The sequence below is a fragment of the Podarcis bocagei genome (assembly GCF_964188305.1).
Source record: "Podarcis bocagei genome assembly, chromosome: 7".
NCBI lineage: Eukaryota > Metazoa > Chordata > Lepidosauria > Squamata > Lacertidae > Podarcis > Podarcis bocagei.
The window spans coordinates 46,023,218-46,036,147 of record NC_138132.1 but is presented as its reverse complement, the minus strand read 5'-3'; the positions used below and the strand labels follow the sequence as shown (position 1 = coordinate 46,036,147).

The 12,930-nt window shown below is 40.0% G+C and overlaps 1 protein-coding gene across 6 annotated transcripts in view; it reads left to right on the top strand.

The window, feature by feature from the left end:
* Positions 1–12,930, top strand: part of CDH8 (cadherin 8) — a 239,377-nt gene that overhangs the window by 213,495 nt on the left and 12,952 nt on the right. For 5 of the 6 annotated variants that reach the window (XM_081202702.1, XM_081202703.1, XM_081202704.1 and 2 more), the window contains one exon: positions 467–584. In XM_081202702.1, coding sequence (XP_081058828.1) covers positions 467–584 — 118 coding nt within the window. Of the gene's footprint in view, positions 1–466; positions 585–7,768; positions 7,893–12,930 lie in introns of all 6 variants that reach the window. The other variant, XM_081202706.1, reaches the window with a different exon arrangement.

Below are 12,930 nucleotides of genomic sequence, written 5' to 3'. Positions count from 1 at the left end.
GTGCTTAGCTTTGGCAATGATCTCTTGCTAACATCTGCTGAAAAAGCTGCTGTAAGAAGGCACAGGAGCAAAGGCTTGTAAAAAAGTTGGCAATCCTAGATAAGTCTAGTTTTATCATGGGTTGGATCCAGACTAATTATTTTAGCTGGATTTAAATCTCATTGGAATTAATGGGGCAAGCTAGTCATTACTTGTGCCATTGATTTCAGTGGGAACTATGTCCAACAAACTTAGTTCACATCCCCCTCAATGAATTTACTGGGATGTAACTGATTTAAACTTACAAAACAACCCTATAAATGTTTACTCAGAAATAAGTCTCATTGAGTTTAATAGGGCTCACTTCCAGGTAATTGGATGTAGGATTGCAGCCATAATTTTGTCCCCTTCCCATGTGCAGTTTAGTTAAACCTGTGAACTGATTTTGATTTAGATAAAACTTTTTGTTTTCTTTATCCTGTTGTAGGTCATTCATACGATGAGAGCCATTGACAAAGATGATCCTAAAAATGGACACTATTTTGTTTACAACCTTCCACAGGAAATGGTGAACAATCCAAATTTCACAATTGAGAAAAATCAAGGTAAATATATATAATGCATAAATATAACACAACAGAGTATCATGTGCCATGTTTTATTTCTTTCTGCTTGCTTTGTTCTGTTTATTTTGCAAATGTCTCTTTCTCTTCACAAATGAGAATTTGGCTTCAGTCTTTTTCAAAATGTCTGGGACTGGTGCTGAAAGTCACAACTTGGGTTAGAGTGATTTTAAGATATGGTAGTCACCAAGGAATTTAAAACTTCCTAGGACAGATTTATCTTCTAATTGGATTGTGGCTAATTCTGAAGTGCTGGAAATATCTAGTGTATTGATTTTTTTGTTAACGTCATGTAGGGATCAGCATATTTCCTCTGTTCTGTTCCTTCTCTGTTCTGTTGGTTAGGTCTGTTCTCCATTCCACTCCTCCTAAATTTTTATGTTACAAGAACATTTTAAAATATTGCATAGAGGAGGTCACTGTTTGTGTATTTGGAATGTGTCACAAAGAAGTCTATGTATATATACAACAGCATATGCAGTGCTATTTTTTCTAGGAAAAGAGGTGCCAGAACTCACCAGGAACGCCTCCCTTGTTTTCTTATAATGGCAATGGCACCCACCTGAAAGGTGCTGGAACTGAATTCTGGTGAATTCCTGCTGGAAAAAAGTCCTGAACATATGTAGAGGTCTTTTATATTCTGAGCGATAGTGGAAAAGGAAGGAACACATAGGTGTGCATAGCCATTTTCTTTCTTCATTGAATAAGTAGTTTTGTATAAGCTACTGTTGAGCTTTCACTCTAAAGTGGAAGGAGTAGAAATTTGTGATTAGGCTGGACATATAACAGCTTGACATTTGGGCATCTAGAAGTAAATAAGGAATGGAATAACAATGAAAAATTATACTATGTTATGATATTGAAATTGTGTGCTTATCAATTCAAAGTGCTGCTTTTAATGTATAAAGTCTTGTGCAGTTCAGGATTCAAATACCTCTAGGACCACCTCTCCCCACATGAACTGACCTGGACCCTGTGATCATTGTCTGAGGTCCTTTTCCTTGAGCTTCCTCCACAGGAGGCCTAGTCCTTTCAAGCAGTAGCTCCCTGCTCATGGGATGCTCTTTCCAGGGAGACACACTTGGCTTTTCCCTTTCCCTTTCCCTTTTCCCTTTACCACATATATCCCCAATCAACCACTTCAGTCAATGGAACTGACACAGTTACAGGTACTACACAATACCTGTTCTGCATTTGTAAGAACTTGATATTTTACTGTGGCAGCACCTACAGTTTAGAACTCCCTGTCAATTGAGATCAGACAAGCGCCTTCAATGTATTCTTTTCAGTGCCTCTAAAAACATTTTTGTTTGGACAAGGCTACCCAAATTTTCAGAAAGCTGATGCAAGATTTAATCTGTTTTCAATCTATTGTTATTTTAACTTTACAAAAAGTCTTAAATTATTGTTGTTCATTCTTCCTATGGATAATTTCATTGTTTTATCTTTTTTTGTAAACCAAGCAGTGTGTAAATTTTATGAACTAAATAAACAGACCCATTGAAATTAATAGACATGACTAACTTAGGCCCCTTAGGTGGGTTTACTCTGAGTATGACTAACATTGAGTAACATTGAGTCAAAGGACTCAGTGACTCCTCAAATAGAAACCTATCTTGACGCAAAGCCAGCTGGAGTAAAGGAGAATTAGTATCAAGCATGTACTAAAAAAGGGAGGGGGGCAATAAAGTTGTTAGGTCAGCAAAGTTTGAAGGACAACTTACCTTAGCATTGCCATTTGAAAAGGAAGGGCACACTTTAATCCTGTCACACTCCAGAATTGTCATTTCATTCACACCGTGGAAGGAAGAAGACAAATTTGGATCCCTTTTCTACTGTCATTGAGTTATAAAATTTACCCTGGCCTCATTTCCTGGCACACAGATTTACTTGAAGGTCAGGCAGCAAATGAACAGTAAACAGTCTTGAAAGATAATTTTCTGAATGTGTGGATTGTCACATTAGGGACTGCTCTTCATTGGTTTGATTGATACAGTCGCCAGCTGCACTTAAGTCCCTTAAGCAGTGCATATCCATGGATGGCTCGTGCATTGCATGTGTGCTGATGTGCAGCTGACTTGCTGAATGTTCACTCTGCCTCCGAAGCACCATTTCAGATTTCACTGGATTGGGGGGGAGGGTGGAGAGAGGAAAGCAGGGAGGGTAAAAAGGTTTTATGAGACAAGATTCTCAGTCAATGTTTTCAGTCAAGGTCTGATCTTTTATTTATTTGTTGAAAATTATTAGGTTGTGTCCAACTAAGCCCTACTCAGAGTAAATCTATTGAAATTAATGCACTTAAGTTGCCCATGTCCATTAATTTCAGTGGATCTACAGCGAGTGGGACTAGCCTTGGCAAAAAAACCTGCATTTATTTTTTAAAAAATGGAAGAATGTGGACTAATATGGGGCAAAGCTAAAGATTTTGTCAGCAAAATGTCCCAGTCTTGTACCATCAGGACGTGTCTTCCCCACCCCTTCATAATCAGGGGAGCAACATTTTTGCTTTGAAAGGCAACATTTTATCACGAGTCCTCACATATTTAAGGGTGAATCAAATGCACCAGTAAAGAATGGGAAACACCTTAGCTTAGTAGCAGGGACTGTAGTTTATCACAAGAAAGTGAGACAGCTGTTTGATGCAGCTGCAAAATTGGCTAAGGCAACTTGCAGTTGGGTGTTGTGGTTAGAATGTCGCCATAGAACCAGGCAGACCAGGGTTCAAATTCCCCACTTGGCCAAGATGCTCACTGGGTGACCTTGGGCCAGTAACTGCCTCTCAGTCTAACCTACTCCCACTGGCTTGCTGTGAGGATAAAATGGGGAGGAGGAAAACTATGTATGCCACCTTGAGCTCCTTGGAGGAAAGCTGGGATACAAATATAAATGGAATAAATAAAACCAAAGCAAACAAACAAATTCTAGAACCATTGGTTGTTGTTTTTTAAAAAAATATCACATGAAGTAATAGCTCCATCCCCTCACCCACTTACCACTAGTCAGACCTCATCTGGAGGAATGGGACCAGTTTCCTGCATGTAAAGACATAGACATACTGGAATAGGTTCAGAGGAGGGAAATAAAGATGGTCACGGGTATGGAAAACAAGGCATATAAGGAAAAGTTCAATGAAATGGACATAGTTAATCTGGGGAAGAGAGAGTTTTATAAGGGGCAGGGGGGCAGGGAGGTGGCAGTGACATGAAACCAGTCTTCAAATACCTGCAGGATGCTCTGAAGCCCTGTACGCAAGACGCCAGCTAATTTGAAGACTGGGAGAAATCATGTGATGGTAAGAGCAATCTTCAGTCAATGTGTTGCTGAATGACAACTCCTATTGTCCCTGAGCTTTAGTCATGCTGACTGAGGCTGATGTGAGTCAAACAACATCTGCAATAGCCACATTGGCTATTGCTGGCCTCTTCCTTGATGGAGGCCTTCATATACATACCAGGCAGTTATCTGTTGCTGATACTCTAGATTTCAAGAATCAAAAAGTATCAATATCTGTTCCACCTTCTATGATACTTTGAATCATAGAAGGTTGTTGACCATATTAATTCTGCTCAGTTAGTTAGTTCTACTCAGAGTAGACCCATTGATGCTAAAGGACATGATGAACTTTGATTCATTAATTTCAGTGGGTTCTGCTCTGAGTTGAATTTAGTTGGATGCAACCCTACATTCTACATTATACTGAAATCAGTGGAATTTAACTTCCATGTAAGTGTCTAGAAACAGCAAGCTAGTGTGACAGAACATGCAAGTCATTTGAATTTCTCTTTGAGCTTTGTGAGCAGTCCATACCACTTATTAACCTTCCCCCTCCAATCTGTTGCCCTTCTGAGGTTTCCTCCTCATCCCAACCAAAGTTGTTTGCAGAATGGCAGAGGAACACAGACCTCTATAATTGTTTATATCCTGCAACAAAGATGTGCAATGCTATTTTTGTGTGACTAATTGTACTGCATTAAGGAAGTAACCTTTTTTTCTGGAAGAGCAATGTCAAAGCCTGCTTGCAGAATGGTATGCTGTCCTTTTCTTAATCATCATTATGTTTCTAATGGGTTTTGATGCACACATATTGAAGGATACCCTTTTCCGTAAAATAGCTCCCTGGTTCCTGGGTTATATTTTCTATTTCACTTCAAATTAATGTTGAATGATTTTATTTTTTTAAGAACACTAACTTCCTTATTGTAGAATACACACAAACACACGCACACATTTTATTTTAACATCTGTGGAGCCTGTGGCCCTGCAGACACTGGAATTCATCCCTGTCTGTCTAGGGTGTGGGTATGTGTGTGGGTGGCTGGGTGTTCACATGCATGCATGTTCTATGAGGTAGCCTGATTTTGACCTCTGAGGTCTTATGTGGCACAGGACCGCCTCTTTCAATATGAACCAACCTGGACTCCGCAATCTTCATCTGAGGCTATTCTTAGTGTGCCTCCTCCACAGGAAATCTAGAGGATGGCAACATGAGAATAAGCCTTTTCTGTGGTGGCTGTGCATTTCTGGAATGCTCTATCCCAACTTGCCTGGCACTGTCATTGCACCAGGCAAAAACATGCTTTTTTATCAGGCATTTGGCTTTTGATTGTGTCATTTTTGCATGTGCAGGATGTTTTTTAAAAAACACCAATCTTTTGGGTTATTTTTCTTTAATGCTGGTTTTAATGCATTTACATGTTTGGTTTTTGCTTAAAACATTGTAAATTCTTTTGAGCTGCCATGTGAAAAATACAACAACAACAACAACAAATGATGATGATGATAATAATAAGAAGAACAGGTTGCAGTATACTCCTGCATACCCATCCTTCAGCATCAGCAAATTAAAAACAGTTAGATTATAGTCACAGGAATAGAATGGCTCCTGAAAACACATTTCAGGTGTCAAAGGCCAGGGTACAGAAGTGCATTTTCAGTTCTATTTTATACATTTTATGTACCTTTTTATCTAATATATGCATTTGTGTATGCATTTTTTAGTTTGAGATCTTCATCACAAACTTGTAAGTGTGCATAATGAAGGACAGCTGTGTTTCTCTTTGCATATTGTTTTGAGTAGTGTGAATTTTCTAAGTTTGCACTGAACTAAATTTCTTATAAGGCTTGCATTTCCTGGGTAAAGTGAATGCTCCTGAATTTCTAAGGGTTTTCATTGGCTGCTCTGCTTTTTTGCCTAGGTAAGAGAGCTGGGTGACCACAATTTTGTGAGTAAGAATGAATTTTAGGTTCAATTATCTTCCTTATCATACTAACATAATCTTGGCAGGGATCCCCAACCTTGTGCCATGAAGAGCTGAATATTCTCATAAAGGAGAGGAAATATGCAGAATTGCCATTTCAATTTCCATTCCACTTATATGTGTCCATAAGGCATAAAATTAGACACAAACATCTGTGGCTTTTGAGACAAACAGCTTATCAGGTGGTAGAATGGTTCTTGGACTGTACCAATTTAGACATAGCAGGTGTCACATGGGTAGAGCTTTTCAAGCACTGTGTCAGTTTAGGCTGAGTGACTGGATGCTTCCTACTGAAAGAATATTCATGCACACAGAAATTAGGTTAGCAGAGAGGCTAGGTTAAGTGTTTTCTATGTAGGGAGCTTTATTTATATGAGGGAGTTTTCGATCATTCAGTCCCTTTCCCACCCACTGTCTGAAGTGGGTAGGAATAGTTTTATCTTGTGATACACAGTTTGTCAAAAGAGCCTCTTATTTCACCACAGGTAGAATAAGACCAATCAGCAGTTATTCGAATGAATTATAGGCACTGTAAATGCAAGCCTTCCCACAGATTCAAACGCCAGGATCCCCAGGTGTATGAAATTGCTTTATAAGAAAATAGACCAGCGGCACATATGGTCCAGTATTATCTACTCTGACTGGCAGTGGCTCTCCAGGGTTTCAGGTAGACGGGTTTGCCATTACATGCTGCCTGGTCCTTTTAAATGGTCCTTTTAAATGCCATTACATGCTGCCTGGTCCTTTTAAAGCTGGGACCTCCTGCATGCAGAGAATACGCTTTGTCAGTGAGCTGCAAAAGAGTTTGGCCAGCTGCTGGTTTGAAGGGCTCCTTGGCAAGGCACTCTTTGGTGAGGCCCCTTCACCATTGGCCTTCACTGTCAGCAATAGCAAAATGCAGCAGAGTTGACATTTTAATTTCCCACAAATACTCTAGAGTAATGCTAAATTGGGGGCATTGTGAGGAATTAAAGTTGCAGCTCGACTTAGCAGCTGGACAGAGAAAATAAAACAATATTGAGCTTTGCCAGGGTGTTTGGCCCTGAGAACTGCCCAATGATGCCAGTCCTGGCCAGTGGTGAGAGGAGTTAAGTAGCATTGATATGTATGTGGGATTGAAGAATCATTTGTTTCACCTGTCTTTTGAAATACATTTTAGAACAGGGTAGAAAGCCCTTTCCAGCCAGAGGGCTGCAACCTTGTGGGGGCCGCTTGCCAATAGTGGGCAGGGCCAGAGGAGAAAAATGGGTGGGAGAATGGAGACTATTTTTTGCCCATTGTACAGTAGGCTATATCCCAGACACACAAATGTCAGGTGTTTCTTCACACACAACTCTCCATCGAGAGAAGCAAGAGGTATGATCACAGTTCCAGATAGGCAACATCGCTTGAGGAGATGCCTGCTCCTTGTGATATTCGTAGAAATTGTTTATTCTACAACTCCTTTAAGCAGAACAGATGGCCACTTCTCAGACCAACAATTGAATGCAGACAAATCAGGCTGTGATCTGAATCTCTCTCCCCTCCCCACCTTAACTCTGCCAACACGGCTTTTGTGATTAGTGAAGATACCATCTCTTCCACAGCCCTGCTACACACGATGAAGGAGGCAATAGTTGGAGGTGGGAGCAAGCAGTTCGGCCCAGATCAGGCCCAAAGTCATTGGGTGATGGCAGTGAGACTGGCTGAATATCCAATGGGTTTCAGGCTAGCTCAGCCCCTCCCTGCCTCTAGTATGTCTCGTTTGGAGGCATTCCAACCTACCCAGTCAGTCCAAGGGGAATTTGGATTACTCCGCCTATCTCTCCAAAACCACAAACCACATGCACACACCAAACCAGCATAAGATTTCACCCTACTGTCTGTTCTGTCTAGCTAAAACCTCACTCACTCCTCTCCTGTACCCAGGATGCAGGCATCCAGCCAGACAGATCCCCCCTCCTCCGCCAAAAGCCAGAGGTAATCCATCAAGGTTTTCATTGGACTGGAAAGGCCAACCCGATGAATCAAGCTCACAAGGAAGGGGCATCTGGTAAGCTGTTTGTCCCTCTTTTAGGCATCCTTAGGCTGTTCTTCAGTAGTGCTGTTTTGGGGGTTGGGTTCTCCATTAGGTTGTGGTTGAGATTCCCCTGTAGCAATGTCCCAAGACTGCAGATTTATTTACACTTATATGCAACCTGAGCCTACAATAGAGGGGTTCGCTGCATTAAGGGTCTTGTTTCTCCCATAGCCACAGCTTTGGATTCAAACAGAAATTGGCCATGGCTATCTCTCTGGATTTCCAGCTTGTTGCTTTTTGCATTCAGGTTCTAGTTCACACAACTGCCAAACCTCCTCTCTAATCTAGAATGTTTAAAGGGAAAATATTCCACTAGACTGCCACTTCCAGTCATAAGTGAATCCCACCAAATGACAAATTAACCTCTTTATTTTATGGGAAATATTTTGCCACATCAAATTGTAAAACAAACAAACAGTGACCCCAGTTTTAATATATTTAACACTATAACCCCAGTTTTAATAGATTTAAGCACAGGTTTTGTAATACAACATATAGTGCTATAAGCAAGTCAAGGTGTCCTATGAAATGAATATATCTTGTATATTCTTTATTCCTTTTCCTTTCTTGCATTATATATAATGATATCCAGTACAGCAACACTCCAAATCCAGATGAAATGGTTGGCTATTATTATCCAACTGATAAAAATCTTTGTGTACTTTGTAGTTCTTTGGCAATCTATATAATCACTTATCTCTGACTTTCATGACAGATGTTTGCTTGTTTCAGCCCTAGTGATAGAGTTGGCAACTATGTTGGGCATTTTATACAATGAAATTTTCTTGGAGAGTGTGTGCTTATACTGCAAAACAATGGCGAAGCAAAGCAAGAATCTCAAGGATACTAACTGCATGCTCTTCTAAGGAGTACTTCACACAATAATATTATGATTCAAGCATGCTTTGTGTTCAGAAGTGCTTTTTCCCCTGGAAAGGACAAACTCATTTTTATAGTTCCAGACATTCCCCCGCCCCATACTCAAGAAGGCCTTGCATTCTACTATATTCATATTTATCATATTCCTGAGAAAATAAGAGCCCACTGAATTAGATTAAAAAGTCCACCTAGGCCAGACAAATGCATCCAATAATCCCTCAATGTTGAATGCATAATACCTTCCCTTCACCTGGTGCTCCCTTATACTGCTTCTGAATCTGGACATATTTATACTGAAAATATTTTATTTTTCCTAATCAGGCATAGGCAAACTTGGCCCTCCAGATGTTTTGGGACCACAACTCCCATCATCCCTAGCTAACAGGACCAGTGGTCAAGGATGATGGGAACTGTAGCCCCAAAACATCTGGAGGGCCGAGTGCCTCTGCTTGTTCTAAATCATTTCTATACCACTTCATTCATTCATTCATTCATTCATTCATTTATAAAAAGGAAATCCTCAAAGCTGTTTACAAGCAAAATTAAATCATCAAATAAAGCACTACAATATTTTTTTTAAGCATTCCATAGGTATGTCAAATATTCAGCTGCCAGGTTGCTCACTGGAGGAAGACGGTTTAAGCATATTGTCCCGATCCTGGTCCAACTGCACTGGCTACCAGTTTGTATCTGGGCCCAATTCAAAGTGCTGGTTTTGACCTATAAAGCTTTAAATGGCTCAGGACCACAATACCTCAAGGACCGCCTCTTCCCATATGAACCTAACCAGTCCCTGAGATCATCTTCTGAGGCCCTTCTTCATGTGCCTCCTCCTCGAGAGGTCAGGAGGGTGGCAACATGAGAATGGGCCTTCTCTGCAGAGGCTCCCATTTAATGGAATGCAGAGCAGAGCAGAGCTGCTGGAGCCTGTGCCTCACTTGGGGCTGGACTTTGGCAGTGGCAGCCATGGAGAGGTTCAGCTGGCTCATCCTCCTACCCAATATCAGTGGCTCTTCTGGAGACAGAAAGCGAGACATTCCTAGACTGAAACAGAAGCCAAAAAGGCTTCTGTGAATCTGGGATGTCCCTCTAAAATCAGGGGGTTAGAGGGTATGAACCCACCTACTAATAAGCCAGTAAGTTACTTCTGGACTTTTATATAGTGATATAGAGAAAAAGCTCTGAGGGAACTCCTAGGAAAAGGATATCCCCACCCTTCCAGCTTCTAAAGAGTTAGCAAACCCAACCACAAAAATAGTAGAACTGCAGCTATGTTGGAAGTGACCGTGTAAAATATGCTTGATTACTACTCTCTTGGACTAAAGGTCAGAGAAAAGTTTCAGAATACTTAAGAAACAATTATCTAAAGTTCAGATTTTCTGAAAGGAACAGAACTGGAAATTATACAGACAATTATCTAAAGTTCATTTTTTTTTCCAAAGGAGGCAGTGGAAGGTTAAAAATTACCAGCTCTTTACTGTGGTATTCCCTCCACACTCTTGTATTTAGCTGTGGTGGAGTCAATATTATAAAACAGTGGGTGACTCCATTTTATGTTCTAATATGGGGAAGGGTAGATTCAGATGACAAGTCTAATGCTTGTTTTATCTATTCATATTAAATTATTTTTTTGAAAAGAAAAGTGCAGTATATTATAAGAACATTTGTTAGCATATATAGAGAATTTCATTTAGCCCACATGTTTAGGTGAAGCAACCTAATTCAAATCACCTGGACTAATACATGCTTTATATTTTGTTTTAAATGTAGCTTCCATTTTTATGACTGGTTTTTTGGGGGGTGGGGGTGGGGGGTTGCTATTGCATATTGCCTTGAAACGATTGTATAGAAGGTTACTAATAATAGGATCAGAATGTAAATGTCTTTCAAATTATAAATATCACTGAATTTTGTGATATAATCCCCCTGCCCTGGCAAAAAGAACACACCAAAATGTGTAAAATAAATAAATACATACATATTTTAGAATAAATAATTTAGAGATGCATACATTGAGAGAAAAGTTTTACTTTGTGACAAGATACTATTGAAGCACACACACACATCATCACAAGCACAGATGTGGTGGAATGGATTTATGAATAAAACGGCAATGGCATAGTCACGGAACAAAAGGAGAGTGATTCCTATGTTTGCTATAGTGATGTTATCAACACAGGTTGCTTTCTGCCTTTGTGAGCAAAGATAGCATAATGGGGTGGGGAGGGAAAACTGATGGTGGAGGAATAGCCAGATGCAAAGTGTCAGACAGGGTTGAAGGTAGGGGTGAGGTTGGAAAGAAAATAACTACACCAGCTTCTTGGGTGGTGTCTTTTCTTTCTCTTACTGGGGACATATTAGGGAAACAGAAAGTCTTTGAATCTTGCAGATTCAGAGCCTCCCTTAATCACTTCAACACTCTCCCCCTCCCCACCACCAACTGATGGGGATGTCATGGCAACTACAAGGAAGCTGCCAGGGCAGACCTTATCTGTCTGTGGACCTTTTCTCCAGAACTGAGAGGAAGATCCCTAATTCCTCTAGGATGCCCTCTCAGTGATCATAGGATTGCAACAGGAATTACTTATTGTTATTCACAACTGAAGCTTAAGGAAAGGAATCTCAAGAAAGGAGATTCCTACTAAAAATTAGGAAGAACTTTCTAACGGTAAGAGCTGCTCAGAGGTGGAATGGACTACCTTGAAAGGTGGTGGACTCAACTTCATTAGAAGTTTTTAACCAGATCTCTCAGGGATTCTTTAGCTGTTATTCCTGGATTGTAGGGGGTTGAACTAGTTGGCTTTTGGAGACCTTTCAGACTCTACAGTTCTATGATTCTAGAAAACTGAGCTAACAGTTCTCAAAGAAACTTATTTTGCTTGAATTTTGCCTCCATTCACCTTTTTGGCAAGTTGCCAGTTTACCACAAGGGGGAGGGTAGCTTACCTTTCTGTGCTCTGAATACTTTGAGAGGGGAAACATTGCTTCAGATATCAGTGTATGACCTTTCTTACATTGTACCTTGTTTTTAATTTGTTTTAAAAGAACATTGTGAATGGTATCATGCCTGAGTGGCCCAGATACTCAACCTCCAAAGAAAAGCATACACACACACACACACACACACACACACACATATATATATATATAGTGGCAGACATAGAGAAGATGTTTTGTTGTGAGTCACTACTGATTACACAGACATTGTCCAATAGGTCCTTCTGACACTTGCAGAATAACATTTCTTATAAGTGTTCACTATTCAGAACTCTTACTGGAGGTAATAGGTATCACAATTTCCTGGAAATGAATAGGTTTAGTTTGTGTGCTTTAAACTATTATTCCCGCTATAACAGATAAACTGGGTGTGGGTGTGGCGGCAGCCTTTGGATTCTCTTTAGCAACTAACTGTCACCATTTGACATTTAGGTCCAATAAAACAATCTCCCAGAAAGAGGCATTGGCTGTCACATCATAGCTCACTAAATCTACGTTGCACAGTCATGTTGGTTTGACATGTGGCGTATTATGATATAAGAGGTGTAGGATGATTGGTGAGCTGCAGTTTTAAACCTTTTATTAAAAACAACAACAACAATTTACAGATATCTAATATGAAATTTGATAGCAGCCATTCATTTGGTTTCCAGAACACATACTGCAAATTTTTGATGTTCACGGAAAGCAGATCACTTTGAATTATCCATGAATGTGTCTGCACACATACAGCTTGGTTATCGTAAATCAGCCTCAAAATATCATAAAGCTGCATAATTTATTTACCGATTATTTTAATAAGCCTTCTGGCTGAACAGAACATTTTTGTCTTTATTGTTAGGCTTATGTAAAAATCTTTCTCGTAAAAAGTATATCGTGCATGATCTGCGTGACTTTGCTTTGTTGAACCTAAAGTACTCTGCAAAACATGTACTTCTCTCTGATCTGTTTGGGTGCCTAACTTTTTGTTTCTGCTTCTATTGTTCAAAAAAGCAGTGCCTCACTGAAGTACACCATAACGTTCTTTGCCTTAGTGATGCATTCAAGTGGACAAACATAAAAAGTAGATACAGTTATAGAGTGAGACTCGTGTAATAAGCTATTTGTGAGGTGCAGATACAATTCAGGCAATATT